This window comes from Heterodontus francisci, chromosome 30 (genome assembly GCF_036365525.1).
Source record: "Heterodontus francisci isolate sHetFra1 chromosome 30, sHetFra1.hap1, whole genome shotgun sequence".
Taxonomy (NCBI): domain Eukaryota; kingdom Metazoa; phylum Chordata; class Chondrichthyes; order Heterodontiformes; family Heterodontidae; genus Heterodontus; species Heterodontus francisci.
This window is the reverse complement of record NC_090400.1, coordinates 5,439,828-5,458,016: the sequence shown is the minus strand read 5'-3', so window position 1 is coordinate 5,458,016 and position 18,189 is coordinate 5,439,828. Positions and strand designations below refer to the sequence as shown.

The window sequence follows — 18,189 nt, the reverse complement described above, 5'->3', positions numbered from 1 at the left end:
GACAAGGGGGCTCAGATACTCCTGAAGGCCTGTGTACCACAGCGAGCTGCTGTCGTACCCAGTCGTTTCAGTACAGCTATGAGATTGGCTTCGAATCGATCATTTGGAAACTCAGATATCTCCTGTTCTCAAAATACAGGATATTTAGGATACTTCGGGTGAAATGAGCTTGAGTGATCAGAGGCTTGGGTGCAGTAAAAACACTGGCACAGACCAGTTGGGCTGAATGGCGTATTTCTCTGCTGTAAAATTCTCTAAGATTGGATTGCATCGGTAACTGAGTAGAAACTGCAGTATAACACTATGAAGTGTGACATGCAGAATCTAACAGAAATGTGCTTTGGGGTTATTGTAAAATATTGGTTATGTTACTGGATCAGTAATTCTGACACCTGCACTAATGATCTTAGCATCATGAGTTAAAATCTCTACCATGGCAGCTGGGGAGGTTGAAGTCAATTCATTGAATAAAAATCAGGAATAAAAAGCTAGCGTCAGTAATGGTGACTGTGGAATGACCAGATTGGCAAAGGAACCCATCTGGTTCATTGACATCCTTCGGGGGAGGAAATCTGCCATCCTTACCAAGTCAAGCCTATATGTGACTTGAGACCCACAGCAATGTGGTTGTCTCTTCACTGCCTCTGAGATGGCCCAGCAAGTCACTCAGTTGTTCTCAAGGGTAATTGGGGATGGACAACAAACGTTGGTCATGGCAGCAATGCCCATGTCCCATGACCTAATTAAAAAAGGTAAAACTACACTGATATAATACAATAAATTTAAAATAAAGGAGTTAACAATTAAAAGTAACAAACAAAAGAAATGTCACATGATAACCTGTATGAAAATCACAGATACTGAAATACTCACAGCCATGGAAGTAACCCAATGAAGAGCAGCATAGAGTGGAATTACTTCTGCAACTAAATGAACAATTTCTCTGGAAAAGGAGAAGAGGAATATCAGAGAGCTTTCAGCTGATTCTGAATCCATTTTGAAAATGCATGTTGATGAGTTTTTATTCTTGTAGAATTTGTTTTTACTAACTTGTCAGTGGTGAATATATAGCCCACCACATCCTTTATCGCTCCAATTATCACTGCATTAACTAAGGTAATGCACCCTGTGAAAATAAATGTAAAATATGAAGAATTCTCATCAAACTGGCGGGCAGCCATAAAGACGGGGCTAAAATGTGGCGAGTCGAAGAGACTTAGTAGTTGGCAGGAAAAAAGACAGAGGCGCAAGGGGAGAGCCAACTGTGCAACAGCCCCGACAAACAAATTTCTCTGCAGCACCTGTGGAAGAGCCTGTCACTCTAGAATTGGCCTTTATAGCCACTCCAGGTGCTGCTTCACAAACCACTGACCACCTCCAGGCGTGTATCCATTGTCTCTCGAGATAAGGAGGCCAAAGAAGAAAAAGTCTATTTGAAGATCGAGATAAACTTTTTACAGAGCATTGCAATTCACTGTTTATTTTTTCCCTCCCTTTTCCTAACACATGAACCCCATCCTCCCCCAGTTTTGTTTGCCTGGGAGTTTGATGGAACCTCCTCCCCCTCCTGTAACTTGCTCCAGGGACCTTCTTCCTGGATAAGCCTAGACAGTGAATGTGAATCTATTGACTGTGGTGTCATCACCATTGGACCTGATCCTGTCCTCACCCATTGTCCAGACCCACACATTGAATAATGATCAGGAGCTGGAACCAGAGCTGATTTTCCCCTCCCTAATCCAGATTGTTGAGGCCAATTGTACAAATCTAGCTGGAACCCAACTGAGATTAGTTAACTCAGCACAGATCAGGAATCAAACATGGCATCTTCCTAAAGATAAAAAAAAAACAGAAAATGCTGGAAATACTCAGTTTGGATTAGTACAGCTCCAACACTCAAGAAGCCCAACACCATTCAGGACAGAGCAGCCTGCTTGATCGGCACCCCATTCACCACCTCAAACATCGACTTCTTCCACCACCGATGCACAGTGGCTGCAGTGTGTACCACCAACAAGATGCACTGCGGCAACTCACCAAGTCTCCTTCGGCAACACCTTCCAAACCCACAACTTCTACCAGCTGGAAGAACAAGGGTAGCAGGCACCGGGGAACACCACCACCTGAAAGTTCCCCTTCAAGTCACATCCTGATTTGGAAATATATCACTGCTCCTTCGCTGTCACTGGGACAGAATCCTGGGACTCTGAATAAAAGGGCCCGCCAGCAGTTGGATTGCTGAATCTGCAGCAACCACAGAAATGGAGAGGAGACCTGGGAAGGCTGCTCCCAGGGTCTCACTCTTACCTGGAGGTCCTGCTGTGGGATTTGAGGGGCTGCAGTGAAGTGAACTCACTCAAGGACAGGAGGAAGACGACACCCTCTCCAACTAAGCAGGTGTGGATGGAAGTGGCTGAGGAAGTCAGCAGCAGGAGTGTGGACAGTGTGCCAAGAGGATCCAGTACCTCAGGAGGGCAGGAAAGGTGAGTGGTAAAACACTCTCAGGTGCCAAGCCCCACACTCTGACTTGCCCAGTGTTCTCCTGCACAGCACTCCTCAGGACAACACACCTTGCAGCTCCACTCATTCCTCTCCCTGCAGGCACCTCATATCCCCATCCAAACAGCCAACACTCAACCTCAGCCTATTGTGCTTCCACACCCATGCCTCACTCAGTCCTCAAATGTTATCCTTCCCTCCTCTCTGCCCAAGCCATTACCGCCACTCACATCTCTCTGCTTTCTTTCCTTGCAGGAAAAGAGAGCACACAACTTGGCAAGAGGCAGAGGCTGGAGGTTGGACAGGTAGGTGTGGCCCTCCAGTCACAGACACCTTGTCAACCACTGGAAATGTGTACCCACCTGCTCCGCTGGGACGGAGATCTTGTTCCAGGAGGCTGCAGATTTCAGCAGTGATCTGCCATGAGAGCCTGAGGCACTGGTGCTCAGACATGTCGAGAGAGCTGATCCTCCGCCTGTAGACTCTGTGTTGGGAGTCTTGCCTCCTCCCAGCTGGAAGCAGGATTTACACAGTTATCCAGCTTTATCAATAATTGCCTTCAGCTTCCCTGGTAAAGGCAATGAGTTTGTGTGTTGGACACTTGGGGAATGGCCCAGCTTTAATCCCCAATCTGTTCTGAATTAGCTGAGCTGAGCAGGGTGGAGGGGGTAGATGGTATTGATAGGAATGGTGGTAAAAGTTATACATTGGCCTCAGTCCCCCTGGTTTAGGGAGGTGGAAAATCACCTTTTCTTTTGTCTCCTGATTTCTGTACAGTTTTGGTCCAGATATCTTTGGCTGCTTCATCAATAACCTTCCCTCTCTCACAAGGTTGGAAGGGGAACTGTTTGCTGATGAATTTTGCAGTACACAACTCCATTTATAACTCCTCCAATAATGAAACAGCCTACAGAAGGATCTGGATAATACCAAGGCTTGAACTGATAAATGACTGGTAACATTTGCACCATCTAAGTGCCAGGTTAATTACCAATTCAAATAAGAGAAAGTCCAGCCATCTCTGCTTAAACATCAACTATACCCCCATTGCTGAGCGTCCCATCACCAACCTCCTGGGGGTCAGGGGGTCACCATTGCCCAGAAAGGTAACTAGATCAGCCATACTGACACCTTGACTACAATAGCGAAGCACAGACTGAGAGATCTGGTCACTCAAAACCTCTTTCCCATCTGAAAGGCTCGAGTTGGGGGTGTGATGGAAGACTCACCATTTACCTGGGACAGCCAGAGCAACACTGAACACCACTCAGTGCTTGATTGGTTCCCCTGTCATTGGACCCAATCTCCAACCCCTTCATCCTGGCACATTCTGACACTATCTATTTCTTCGACAGCACCTTCCAAACCCACAACCTCTACTGCCTAGAACAACAAGGACAGCAGGTGCATGGGAACATCACCACTTGCAAGTTCCCTCCAGGTCACACACCATTCGGACTTGGATATCACTTGAATAAATAGAATTTTAGTCAATGAGTTTAAACTATTGGACTCACCAATGCAGCACAAAGCAACTTTAACAGAGTTTACAGCCTGCTCTGGATTTCTGGCACCCAGCGCATTACCCACATGAACAGTTACAGCCAGACTGTATCCTAAAGCAATCTGCAGGAGAAAGAATATAAACAGTTATTCTCTCTCTATCCCCCATTCAATTAGTTGCTGAAAGTAACTGCTCCATCAATGAATCTGTGGGTGGATGTAACAAGCAATTAGTAAGTCAAATGGCATGTTGTCCAGCACCATTCGTGATGACTCAGATACTGAAGCAGTCCGTGTAGAAATGCAGCAAGACCTGGACAATATCCAGGCTTGAGCTGATAGGGGGCAAGAAACATTTGCACCGCACAAATGCCAGGCAATGACCATCTCCAACAAGGGAGAATCTAACCATCTCTCTTGACTTTCAATGGCATTACCATCGCTGAATCCCCAACTATCAACATCCTGGCGGTTACCATTGAACAGAAACTGAACTGGAGTAGCCATATAAATACTGTGGCTACAAGAGCAGGTCAAAGGTGAGAAATCCTGCAGTGAGCCTTTGACAAGGTCCCTCATGGCTGACTGATACAAAAGGTGAAGTCACATGGGATCAGAGGGGAGCTGGCAAGATGGATACAGAACTGGCTCAGTCATAGAAGACAGAGGGTATCAGTGGAAGGGTGCTTTTCTGAATGGAGCGCTGTGACTAGTGGTGTTCCGCAGGGATCAGTGCTGGGACCTTTGCTGTTTGTATTGTTTATAAATGATTTGGAGGAAAATGTAGCTGGTCTGATTCGTAAGTTTGCAGACGACACAAAGGTTGGTGGAGTTGCAGATAATGATGAGGATTGTCAGAGGATACAGCAGGATATAGATCGGTTGGAGACTTGGGCGGAGAAATGGCAGATGGAGTTTAATCCGGACAAATGTGAGGTAATGCATTTTGGAAGGTCTAATGCAGGTGGGAAGTACACAGTAAATGGCAGAACCCTTAGGAGTATTGACAGGCAGAGAGATCTGGGCGTACAGGTCCACAGGTCACTGAAAGTGGCAACGCAGGTGGATAAGGTAGTCAAGAAGGCATACGGCATGCTTGCCTTCATCGGTCGGGGCATAGAGTATAAAAATAGGCAAGTCATGCTGCAGCTGTACAGAACTTTAGTTCGGCCACACTTAGAATATTGCATGCAATTCTGGTCGCCACACTACCAGAAGGACGTGGAGGCTTTGGAGAGGGTACAGAGGAGGTTTACCAGGATGTTGACTGGTCTGGAGGGCATTAGCTATGACGAGAGATTGGATAAACTCAGATTGTTTTCACTGGAATGACGGAGGTGGAGGGGCGACACGATAGAGGTTTACAAAATTATAAGTGGCATTGACAGAGTGGATAGTCAGAAGCTTTTTCCCAGGGTGGAAGAGTCAGTTACTAGGGGACATAGGTTTAAGGTGAGAGGGACAAAGTTTAGAGGGGATGTGCGAGGTAAGTTCTTTACACAGAGGGTGGTGAGTGCCTGGAACATGTTGCCGGGGGAGGTGGTGGAAGCAGGTACGATAGAGGCGTTTAAGAGGCATCTTGACAAATAAATGAATAGGATGGGAATAGGGGGATACGGACCCCGGAAGTGCAGAAGGTTTTAGTTTAGGCAGGCATCAAGATCGGCGCAGGCTTGGAGGGCCGAATGGCCTGTTCCTGTGCTGTACTGTTCTTTGGTCTTTGTTCTTTGAGTAACTCACCTCCTGACTCCCCAAAGCTTGTCCACCATCTACAAGGCACAAGTCACGAGTGTGATGGAATACTGTCCACTTGCCTGGATGGGTCGGCTCCAACAACACTAACAAAGCTTGACACCGTCCAGGACAAAGCAGCCTGCTCAATTTGCACCCCATCCACAAGCATGCACTCCGTCCACCACCGACGTACAGTTGCAGCAGTGTGTGTCATCAATAAGATGCACTGCAGCAACACACCAAGGCTCCTTAGACAGCACCTTCCAAACCCACGGCCTCTACCACTTAGAAGGACAAGGGCAGCAGATGCATGGGAACACCACCACCCGCATGTTCCCCTCCAAACCGCACACCATCCTGACTTGGGACTATATCGCCATTCCTTCATTGTTGCTGGGTCAGATCCTGGAAATCACTTCCCAACAGCACTGTGGGTGTATCTACCCCACATGGACTGCAGCAGTTGAAGAAGGCAGTTCGCCACCTTCTCAAGGGCAGTTAGGGATGGACAATAAATGCTGGCCTAGCCAGCGATGTCAGGAATTAATTTAACAAAATTGTTGGCCTTTATTGCAAGGGGGTTGTGTAGTATAGAGGTCTGAAAGGGTTAATGTTTGAAAGAGTGATAGTAAGTCCTCCCAGTGTAGTGATGATGTAATAGTCACATGGGTATTAGGCTCAGAAGCTGCTAGAAACATCATGAGAGGTGCTAGCTGGGCATGCTTAATGACAGTGTAAATAGTTATACATATAAAATAAACAAGTTACTATTTAGCCACACAAAGACTCTGAGACATCTATAAACAACACTCGAACTACGCTAGCAATAATGTACAACAGGTTGGAATATAAGAATAAGGCAGTCTTGCTGCAATTACACAGGGCTTTGGTGGGACCACATCACAAGTATCATGGAGAGCTTTTGTCTCTATCTGAGGAAAGGTATAGTTTCTTTGGAAGTAGTGCAACAAGTGTTCACTGGATTGATTCCTGGAATGAGACAGTTGTCCTATGAAGAGAGATTGAATAGAGTGGGCCTATACTGTCTGGAGTTTAGAAGAATGAGAGGTAATCTGACTGTAATCTTTATGATTCTGAGGGGGGTTGACAGAGTATATGCTGAGTGGCTGTTTCCACGGGCTGGAGAGTCGAGATCTAGGGGACTAAGTCTCACCAAATGATAATAGGTCAATCATTTAAGACTGAGATGAGGAGGAATTTCTTCACTCACAGGGTTACGAATCTTTGGAATTGTCTACCCCAAAGGGCTGTAGATGCTCATTTGGTGAGTATATTCCAGATTGAGATAGATAGACTTTTGGTCTATGGGGGAATCAAGGGATATGGAGTTCAGTTGGGAAAGTGGAATTCAGGTCCAAGATCAGCCATGACCTTATTGAATGGTGGAACAGACTCCAGAGACTATATGGCCGACTCCTGCTCCTGTTCCTTATTGTCCTTATGTCATAGCAACAAACAACAGCTTGAAAAAATGGAGCCTCCATCAGGGAACAGGAAAGGTTGAAGGAGAATCTGATCAAGGATTCCAAAAATACAAAAGGTTTTGAGAAGTTAAATGGTGAAAATTGCTTTCACTCAGTAACAAGGAGGCATGGCTCAGAATTATCATTAGAAAAACAAAGGGCAGGAGTAATACGAAATGTTTACACAGAGAGAGAGTTATTAGAACATGGCATACTATAGCACAAGGAGCTACTGAGGCAGAGACCGTAACATCACTGAGAAGGGAATTAGGTAAATATTTGAAAAGGAAGAATATAAAATAATGTGATGAAAGGACAGAGAAATGGGATTATAGAAGATAGCTCCAGTTGAAGAGTTAGCACCATTGCAGGCAAAACTGGGCTGAATGGCCTCATTCTTAACTTTAATTTTTGTGACTCTGAGTGGCTGGTTAGCAATTTTACAAATGTACTTGTGCTATTGTTGAAGATGCATTGGGTTTCTCCCATATTGTAATTGTCGTAAAAAGAGATGGTTTAACCTTCATTTAATGCATTCTCCAAGCAGTAAGAAGGATTTTGTTTCCCTGTTGTGTTGAACATACATTAGGCCTGTAAGTACAGAATCTTCAACTTACGGTGTACACTGCGTTCAGAACCTGAAAGATAATGGTCTGGGCTCCAAGTTGAACTCGATTAATTAACCCTGTGAACAGGAAGAGAACAAAGAGTAAGTTAAACTTTATTCAAGTAAACCAATATTAGGGGAGATAAATAAATGATGTAATAATAGCCTTTCAACAGAGCTGAAACAAATCTCTTATGCTTCTAATTTGGGGGTAGGGAGTCAGTGCCCCTTCTAATTACCCTGCCCTCATCTTCCTCCCTCCCTGGGAGCTCCATCAGAGGGGGTGGGGGAGGTGATAGGATTCCAGGATTCTGCCGATGCTGCTCAGAAGCCGCTGCCAGGATGTAATAAGAATGGTCTGATAATGGCTTCCCCTCTGATTGTCTCCTCCTCTGAAGAGCAGTGCCTGGCCTCCAAGTTGCTACTCCCCATGACAGCCCATGTGAGATCAGTAACTCAGCAGAGTACTGAACTGACCCTCAATCTCTGGTGCCATGTGCTAAAACATTCATTTATTTAAGATTTGTTTGATTTAATATGATAAGCACAGTCTGTACAGAGCAGTAATATGTTGAGGGATTGAGACAATGTAGAATTATAGAATCTTACAGCACAGAAGGAGACCATCAGTCTGTTGTGCCTGTGCTGGCCATTTGAAAGAGCTGTCCCATTTAATCCCATCATAAACTGCAAGAGTGAAATGGATACAGGACAATAATATTACCTTCCAAATAATACAATAAATATTCACACTGATAGAGGTTTACAAAGTTATGAGTGGATGGACAGAGTGGATAGTCAGAAGCTTTTTCCCAGGGTGGAAGAGTCAGTTACTAGGGGACATAGGTTTAAGGTACGAGGGGCAAAGTTTAGAGGGGATGTGCGAGGTAAGTTCTTTACACAGAGGGGGTTGAGTGCCTGGAACTTGCTGCCGGGGGAGGTGGTGGAAGCAGGTACGATAGCGACGATTAAGAGGCATCTTTACAAATACATGAATAGGATGGGAATAGAGGGATACAGTCCACGGAAGTGCAGAAGGTTTTAGTTTAGGCAGGCATCAAGATCGGCGCAGGCTTGGAGGGCCGAATGGCCTGTTCCTGTGCTGTACTGTTCTTTGTTCTTTGTTCTTTTTGTCTGACTGTTCCTATGGCTTGGTTTGCAAAACATTCCCTGCTGTCTTCCAACTCCCCAACTCCACCCTTCACTCTCTTTTCATTTTATTTAATGTAAAAATTGGTAAAGTGGTCAACAATAAAACAATAGAATTGGAAATGTAAAACCACACAAAAACAATTCTTCACAACAGATGTTAAAGCTCAACTCCTTCCCCTCTTCAACACATTCTGTAGATGAATAGAACTGATCAAGACACTGGGCTGAATTTGAAGAGTGTGCTGCAGTTCACGGTGGCGTATTCTAAGAACGGCCTGCATCCTGTGCAGATACGCCGTCCCTGAGGCCCCGTGATATTACATGTGGGGACTCATTTAAATAGAGGGAGCGGACCGCCGCCCCCAATGATGTAGAGGGGGTGGTCTCCGCGTCCCTGGCAACAGCCCTTACAAATAAGTTTAATTTTTAAAAGGTACAGATGTATGATTTTTAATACATCTAAAAATAAGTGATGGAGACCCTTCCCCAAACCCCCAATGGTCATTTCAGGCAATGAAATGTTCATCAGTTGATTATTCAAATACCCGAACTTTGCCCCTCAACCTTCAATCTCACCCTTCAACCCCACCATTCCCACATCCAATAAAAATTGATTCTCCCACTCCCCCACCCCACCTGCACTGAAAATTTTATTCCTCCCCCGTCCCCACCAGGTTCTCGCCCGGAACTCCGTACAGAGTTCCGAAGGGGCGCGGAGCACGAATGGTGGCACTAATATCGGAGTGGGACAGCCGCCACCTGTAGGGATGTTTATTTAAATATTTTAAATGTTCATCTACATATGCTGATGAAGGTCCCGCCACCAGGCGATTGGGGGGGGCTGCACCGAGTTCCTGCCGCCGCCGGTAATATGTGGCGGGCCCTTCTCAACCTCGCAGGTCTAGGCGGGCCTCTCCCCGCAGCATTTTACCGGCTCCCACGCCACGACCCGCGGCTTCAAGGGGCCGGTAAAATTCAGCCCTCTCAGTGCCAAATATCCACTGTATATAATCTGTCCCTTCACTGGCTGACTCCAGGGACCCTCGTTTTTCACTCAAAGACCTTCGATTTCTCAAATAGGTTTTTCAAAATAGGCCAACTTTCGGCCAATGATTCATGAAACTCCTTTCCCGTGTTTCCTACATTACAACAGTGACTTCACTTCAAAAAGTATTTCATTGGCAGTAAAATGTTTTCCGACATCCTGAGATCGTGACAGGAGCTGTATGAATGCAAACCTTTCTTCCTGATTCTGACATACACTCAGGGCACAGAGTGGAACTAAGTGTATCCTCTAATCAGCTACAGAAACTAAACAGAGAAGGTGATGAAGCAGCAAATGCTGTGAATCTCTGGTTAAGTTTCTGTATGATTTTGAGGAACGGCTTCACCTGGAATGTTGTTCGGTCTCAGACAAACATTCCAAGTGCTATTGCTTCTGAAAAGTTTCATAATTCTGATTCTTAGGACAACCTAGAGGTTAGTATTTGATGGAAAATGATTGCTCCTCTTCAGGAAAACATTAACATTAACTGAATTTGGGTGATTAGGCTTGGCATCGCTCTTTGCCTTTAGTCAGCTAAGCTTGATGTTCATATCTGTCAAGATTTCATCTCCTCAATACTCTGTTCGGGGGTGGGGGGAGAAATAAAGGATGAGTCATTTTTGTCAAAACAAGTTAACCAGGCACCAAACATTGGTAAAGGAAACCAGTCAGGTCCCCGAACAGCAAGAATACATGAATTATTGGATCATATTGTCAACTTACATCAAACATAGATTTTAATGTCTAATGCAGGTCCAGAATTTAGAACATGATGGTACAAAATGAATCTTGATTTGACAAATAGACTCTTGGTGTTTTGGCTTTCCTAATGTGTTTCGTGGGATAAAAATTGCTTCCAGATTTTATGGTAACATGGGCCATTTCCTGTCTCCATCACTTATTTGTTCATGGGATGCAAGCATCTCTGGCAAGGCCGGTATTTGTTTGCTATCGCTAATTGACCTTAAGATGGTGGTGGTGAGACACCCTCTTGAACTGCCGCAGTCCATTTGATGTCAGTACATCCACAGTGCTGTTAGTGAGAGAGTTCCAGGATTTTGACTCAGCAACAGGGATGTGATATAGTTCCAAGTCAGGATGTTATGTTGCTTGGAGGGGAACTTGGAGAAGGTGAGAATGTCACTTGCCACTTATCAGCCTGAATGTTTTCCTGGTCATGCTACATGCAGGCACAGACTGCTTCAGTACTCTTGCTTTAATGATACATTTGTGTGATTTCATAGTTGCTTTTCAATCTTCCGTTTCCTTGCCCTCTGCTGATTTTGCCATCTTATAATATTACTCTTAAACTATCCCTCAGTGTTTGCTTTGTCTATTGTATGGGGAATTGTGTATTGTGATTTGACTGGAGGGAAGATAATGGGGTAGAAATTAATCTTGTGATGATTGGGGTGAAGGGAGTGATAGTGAATTGGTAGCTCATTTCACACTGCACGGAAAAGACAAACACGTGGATTGACTCTCACACATTTACACAAGCAGCCAAGATGAATTTCACCCTCAATATTTTCATATTGTGTAAGTTTGTGAACCTTTGTAAACCTCATGACCATAGGGCAAAGAGTGGCCTTGCTTATCTGCTTTGAGAGTATCTATTTGGACTACATTTCATTGACTGATCTCTGTCTCCTTCAGCCCCAGTTAACAACAGTGAAAAGGTGTGTGTATATTTTAGTAGTGGGGTAGCTTATTTACCTACTAGGAAAGTTCCAATATAATATGTCCACCATTCAATACAGAGCATAAACATGCTAGGAATTGCCAGGCGTATAAAGGGCCCCCACTCCTGCAGGCTGTCAGTAGACCATCCTACACAAAAGAAAAGAGTTACTGGCACAGTATAGAAAGTGTCTGAAAAGCACAGAAGGGTTAAGGAAAGTAGGACTATTTGGATATTGGCCATTTTATACCAATCTGAAAAGTTGAAATTGCCCCTGGACTCTACCTGCCCAGGTCCCAACGTACAATTTTTTCCATCGAATGTATGCAAGCAGGAGTAAAGCTTGACAGTACCAGGAAATGACACTGGCAACAGCTGAGCCTCTGAAAAACACCAAGTTCACATTTTAAAGGCAACTTCAAACAATTGATTTTTTTTACAGCATAGAAGGTGGCCATTCAAGTCCATGCCAGCTCTCCGTGGAGCAGTCCAGTCATTCCCACACCCGCTTGATCCCCGTAGCTCTGCAATTTTATTTCCTTCAAGGGCCCATCCAATTTCCTTTTGAAATCATTGATTGTCTCTGCTTCCACCACCCTCGTGGGCCATGTGTTCCAGGTCAACGGGAGGATATTGAAAGGGGTAAAAGAAATGAGAGACCTTGGAGTGCACATCCGCAGGTCCCTGAAGGTTGCAGGACAGGATGACAGAGTGGTGAAGAAGGTATATGGAATGTTTTCCTTTATTGGCCAAGGTATAGAATACAAAAGCAGGGATGTAAAGCTGGAACTGCATAAAACACTGGTGAGGCAACATCTGGATTATTGCATACAGTTCTGGTCACCACATTACCGGAAGGACATAATTGCTCTGGAGAGAGCACAGAGGAGATTTACAAGAATGTTGCCGGGGGCTTGAAAGTTGCAGCAATGAGGAAAGATTGGATCGGCAAGGGTTGTTCTCCTTAGAACAGAGGAGGCTGAGGGCTGACTTAATAGAGATGGACAAAATTATGAGGAGCCTATATAGAGTCGACAGGAAGGACCTGTTTCCCCTCGCGGAGAGGTTAATTACCAGGGGGCACAGATTTAAGGTGATTGGTAGAAGGATTCGAGGGCACATGAGGAAAAGCATTTTCAACCAGAGGGTGGTGGGTGTCTGGAATTCACTGCCAGGAATGGTGGTGGAGGCAGAAACCCTCAATTCTTTTAAAAGGAACCTGAAGTGCAGTAACCAGCAAGGCTGTGGACCAGGTACTGGAAGGTGGGACTAGATTGAGCAGCTAGTTTTTTTTGGCTGACATGGACATGATGGGCTGAATGGCCTCCTTCTGTGCCATAATTTTTCTATGGTTCTATGTTTCATTACTTCTGCACATTCCTCCTGCATTTCCTGCCCAAAACCTGCAATCTGTGTCCCCTTGTTCTTGTACCATCAGTTAATGGCAACAGTTTTTCCTTGTCTAACTTATCTATGCCTGTCATAATCTTGTACACCTCTATCAAATCTCCCCTCAATCTCCTTTGCTCCAGGGAGAACAACCCCAGCTTTCCCAACCTAACCTTGTAAGTAAAATCCCCCAGCTCTGGAGCCATTCTGGTAAATCTCTTCTGCACCCTCTCAAGGCGCCTCATATCCTTCCTAAAATGTGGTGAACTGAACTAGATGCAATATTCTAGTTGAGGCCTAACCAGAGCTTTATAAAGATTCAGCATAACTTCCCTGCTTTTGTATTCAGTGTCTCTATTTATGAAGCTCAATATCCCATATGCTTTGCTAATCACTCTCTCAGTATGTCCTGCCACCTTCAAAGATCTATGCACTTGCACCCACGGTCACTGTTCCTGCATACTCTTTAGAACTGCACCATTAAGTCTATATTACCTCTCCCTACCCCTTCTGCCAAAATGCATCACCTCACAATTCTCTGTATTAAAATCCATTTGCAACTTATCTGCCCATTCTGCTAGCCTATCTATGTCCTGTTGCAGGTTGTTGTTTGGGTTGTTTGTTTTCTGTGAACATTTCATTAATAGATATTTTATCATTTTTTAAAATTTGTTTGCTACTTACGGCACTCCCAGCATCAGCACAAAGAGGAAGAGATAATTGATGACTGCATTCAAGATGTTGGCTATGAAACCAGTGAAAAGCTGAGGCAAGATGATCCCCTGAAGTGGGAACAAAACAATAAAGTTGGGATTGCCGTTCAATAAACCAACAGTGTGTGTGGCATGGTGCCAGTATAGCGGGAAGGTAGGGTACAACTGTTCTCCCAATGGCCATGTTAAGGGTACAATGTACCCCTGATCTAAGAGGATCCCTTTTCCTTCACTTTGATCAGGCTCATTGCTGGAACTTGCCTGTTTCTAGGTGCCCACTACTCACATACGTTAGCAAATTCAAATTCCCTGTGTTCTCGGGAACAACCCTATCTACCATTGAGTTTCCCCAGAGTGCAGGAGATTTGAATTGACTGGTTTCAGTCAATAGCCTCTGACCACTTAACCATTCTCCCGATGCTGTCATTCCACCCACTCTGAGTTGAATTCACCAACGAAACAATCTATAAATATGGGAAGCTAAGGGTTCCTTCTTTGAGATCTTGCTTCCAAGTGAATATGTGCATGTTTGTGAGTGTGTGCAATAGCATTACCAACTGGGAGTATATCAGCAATATCTTAGAAGTAACCAGTAACCAGGAGCTGAGTCTAAGCCAGCCATATCAAGACCATGATTACAAGGCAGGATGGATACTGAGTACTCTACAATGAGTGGCTCACCTCCCGATCCCTCATAGCCTCTCTACAATCTCGAAGTCATGAAACTGCTGGAATATAGAAACTGATGAAGTTTGACTTGCTGTATTGGTGCCCCTAGACTCAGTATCCACTCCCTCTGCCACTGGTGCACTGTGACTGTGACTGCAGTATCTACTATCTACAGGACGCACTGCAGATTCACACCCAGTTTCCCTTTGACAGGATATCACCCACCGATGGTCATAACTCTACCGTTAAAACAAAACAAAAGCAACAATGTCATGGGAACGCCATCATGTGCAGCTTCTCTCCTGTCCCAAACCATCCCGACTTGGACATTTGTTGCTGCTTCTTCATTGTCCTGGGTCATTATCCTGGAATTTCCTAACTCCCATCAGGGGAGCACTAGGACTACACGGACTGCAGTTGTTCAGGAAGAAGACGCGCCATCACCTTCTCGAGGCAAATAAGGATGAACAATAAATGTGGCTTTTCCAGCACTGTACACATCCTGAGAACAAACTGAAAGGGTGGACATCACTCCACTGGGGTAAGTGAGAATCTAAGTGCCAGCGTGAAGGTGCTGTCTCTCAGCATTTTGCTGAGGAACAATATACTGTCAGTAATAAAAACTGACATGATGGTAATTTTCACATTCACAGACTGGGTGATAATCTGGTAAAGCAGCTCGCCTGCCCATTGTCAAAGCCACACGATTTTATCCCTGTGATTTTAATGGCATGAAAATTAGACGGGTTCCACATTGGGCGATTGTCTCCACCAGATTACAGTCCAGGCAATGAAGGTAGATATTACCCTCACTTGATCCCTTTGGTCTGAGAAACCAGTTTCATTTATTTAGCTACAAGGAGTAGTTGAGGTGAATGGTAAAGATGTATTTAAGGAGAAACTGGATAATCACATGAGGGAAAAAGGAATAAAAGGATATGTGATGTGGTTAGCTGAAGAAGGCTGGGAGGAGGTTGGTGTAGAGCACAAGACCAGTGTGGATCTGTTGGGCTAAATGGCCTGTTTCTGTGCTGCAAAGGCTTTGTAATTGTAGCCACTTTTTCCAAATATCATGAATCTTCTGCCTGATTTCCTTTATATGAAAGGGCAATGCAATGAAACCGAAGACTTGAAAATATATCTTACCGCAATAATTATTAAAGTAATTTAACGCTCACTCCAAAACTCAGTGTCCGCCGTTGGTGGCCGTGCCTTCACCAGCCGAGGCCCAAAGCTCTGGAATCACCTTTATAAACATCTCTGCCTCTACCTCACCTTCCTTCATCTCTAACCTCTTTGACCTGATCTTTTGGTCTTCTGCTTTAATATGTTTTTATGTGGCTCAGTGTCATATTTTGTTTTATAATGCCTTGTGAAGTGCCATGGGACATTCTAGTACAGTAAAGCAGCCATATAAATGCAAGTTATTGTTGTTAACTATACCTGATTCTGAAGGTATTTGACCTCTACAATATAGAGAAATGTTGCCTGAGAAAGAATACAGAAAATAGTTAGCAGCAGATAATGTATTAAGAAAGTTACATTAATAATTCTGACATGCTCAGTAAAGACATCTCATATTCCTAACTTTCACGATACAAATTTTATTCAATGTGGACTTCTTGAAATTGTCCACTTTTTTAAAAGGATAGGTCAATGTGCTGCAAAGATGGCCACTGAAAGTCAGATGACCTGGCCTGTGTATTCAAAATCTGCCTCACTGTCTTGAAAGGTCACAAGGTTACCTTCCAGACAAATATTCTGAAACCATCAAGAGACGTTCCTGAATTGAATGGGTTATTCTGAAGCAAAGAAGGTCTGAGGTAGCTATACTTATCCGGACATCAATAGATAACCATGGATTCCACATCCTGGTCCATTGTCTGGTCACTCCAGGGGAGAAGGTCATGTGTCAACTGACAAAAATGCTAATGTTATGGATTTTGACCTTAAAAGGTAGCCCGTTGGAGAAAGCATTATGGAAAGCAGTCCAGCGAGAGGCTGTGGCAAGAGATCCAGCCTATACAAGGAAGAAGCCATGCTGATAATTCTACACTTAATCTTGAGTGTCTTGAGTTACAGGAAGACATAGACGGGATGGTCAAATGGGCAGAAAAGTGGCAGATGGAATTTAACCCTGAAAAGTGTGAGGTGATACACTTTGGAAGAAGTAATGTGACATGGGAGTATTCAATGAATGGCCTGACACTGGGAAGTTCCGAGGAACAAAGGGACCTTGGCGTGTTTGTCCATAGATCTCTGAAGGCAGAAGGGCAGGTTAATAGGGTTGTGATAAGGCATATGGGACACTTGTCTTTATCAATCGAGGCATAGATTACAAAAGCAGGGAGTTGTATAGAACTTTGGTACGGCCACAGCTGGAGTACTGTGTGCAATTCTGGTCGCCGCATTATAGGAAGGATGTGATTGTACTGGAGGGGGTGCAGAAGCGATTCACCAGGATGGTGCCTGGGATGAAACATTTATGCTAGGAAGAGAGGTTGGATCAGCTTGGGTTGTTTTCGCTGTAGCAGAGAAGACTGAGGGGTGACCTGATCGAGGTGTACCAGATTATGAGGGGCATGGACAGGGTCGATCGGGAGCAACTGTTCCCCTTAGTTGAAGGGTCAGTTACGAGGGGACACAAGTTTAAGGTGAGGGTCAGGAGGTTTAAGGGAGATTTGAGGAAGAACTTTTTTACCCAGAGGGTGGTGACGGTCTGGAATGGCCTGCCTGGGAGGGTGGTAGAGGCAGGTTGCCTCACATCCTTTAAAAAGTACCTGGATGAACACTTAACACGTCATAACATTCAAGGCTATGGGCCAAGTGCTGGCAAATGGGATTAGGTAGACAGGCCAGGTGTCTTTAATGCATCGATGCAGACTCGATTGCCCAAAGGGCCTCTTCAGCACTGTATTATTCCGTGATTCTGTGTGATTCTGTGATCTTGCTGCAGCAAAGAACTTAAAGTGACCACCACCTCCAGCCTGAAGTCTTAATCACCAGAATTCTAGAACACCTCAAAAAGTTTAAGACTACAAACACCCAGGCCTGCACCTTTCAAGAAGACTGTCCTACTTTGACGATTCAACAAGTTTTCCATGAACCACGAATATCTACGTCACTTTAAACCATTTACCCTTCTCCTCTCTATCTATCTATTCTCGTGTATACATGTGTGAATGAATGGACTGAATTTTCTTCTCCCACCACCGGGAGCGGCAGTTCGCATGTGAAAGCTGCGTACCGCCATGCCATGTGACCTACCACGTGGCAGCCCAACATAATATGCCGGTTGAGCCGTCCCGTTTCCCCTCCCCCAGCCTAATCAAGTGGTGGGGTGGGCTCTGCGATGCCAGCAATGGCATTTTTCAAGGTCAGCCAGCACTGCTGCTACATTTAAATTTTTAAAGCCCGACACCCGCAATACACCGCAAAATAAACCATCGCCCCTTCCCCCCAGTAACGCTTACATCTAATAGTTGCCTTCTGCCCCTACCCCCCACTTACGAAGAAGAATTGACCAGAATAATTAAACAAAGCACAATTGTAGGCAATTGGGAGGTGAACAGTGGGAACTACCTACACCCTTTTAATAATTGTCTGTAACAATTCCCTCAAAGGTTTGACCCAGACCTGCATTGGGATTAAGTTCAACCTGACTGCAGACCATTTACACAGGTCCTCTATGACCCAAGCTATAGCTACATAGA

General features: G+C 44.7%; 1 protein-coding gene across 1 annotated transcript in view; it reads right to left on the bottom strand.

Annotated features, from left to right (window-relative positions):
• LOC137346460 (multidrug and toxin extrusion protein 1-like) overlaps positions 1-18,189 on the bottom strand; it is a 69,401-nt gene that overhangs the window by 23,400 nt on the left and 27,812 nt on the right. Inside the window, exons 6-13 of the mRNA XM_068009911.1 lie at positions 15,920-15,964; positions 13,779-13,876; positions 11,991-12,088; positions 11,741-11,854; positions 7,838-7,905; positions 4,017-4,125; positions 1,051-1,126; positions 874-943 (exon numbers count right to left, since the gene is read on the bottom strand). Coding sequence (XP_067866012.1) covers positions 874-943; positions 1,051-1,126; positions 4,017-4,125; positions 7,838-7,905; positions 11,741-11,854; positions 11,991-12,088; positions 13,779-13,876; positions 15,920-15,964 — 678 coding nt within the window. The remainder of the gene's footprint in view (positions 1-873; positions 944-1,050; positions 1,127-4,016; positions 4,126-7,837; positions 7,906-11,740; positions 11,855-11,990; positions 12,089-13,778; positions 13,877-15,919; positions 15,965-18,189) is intronic.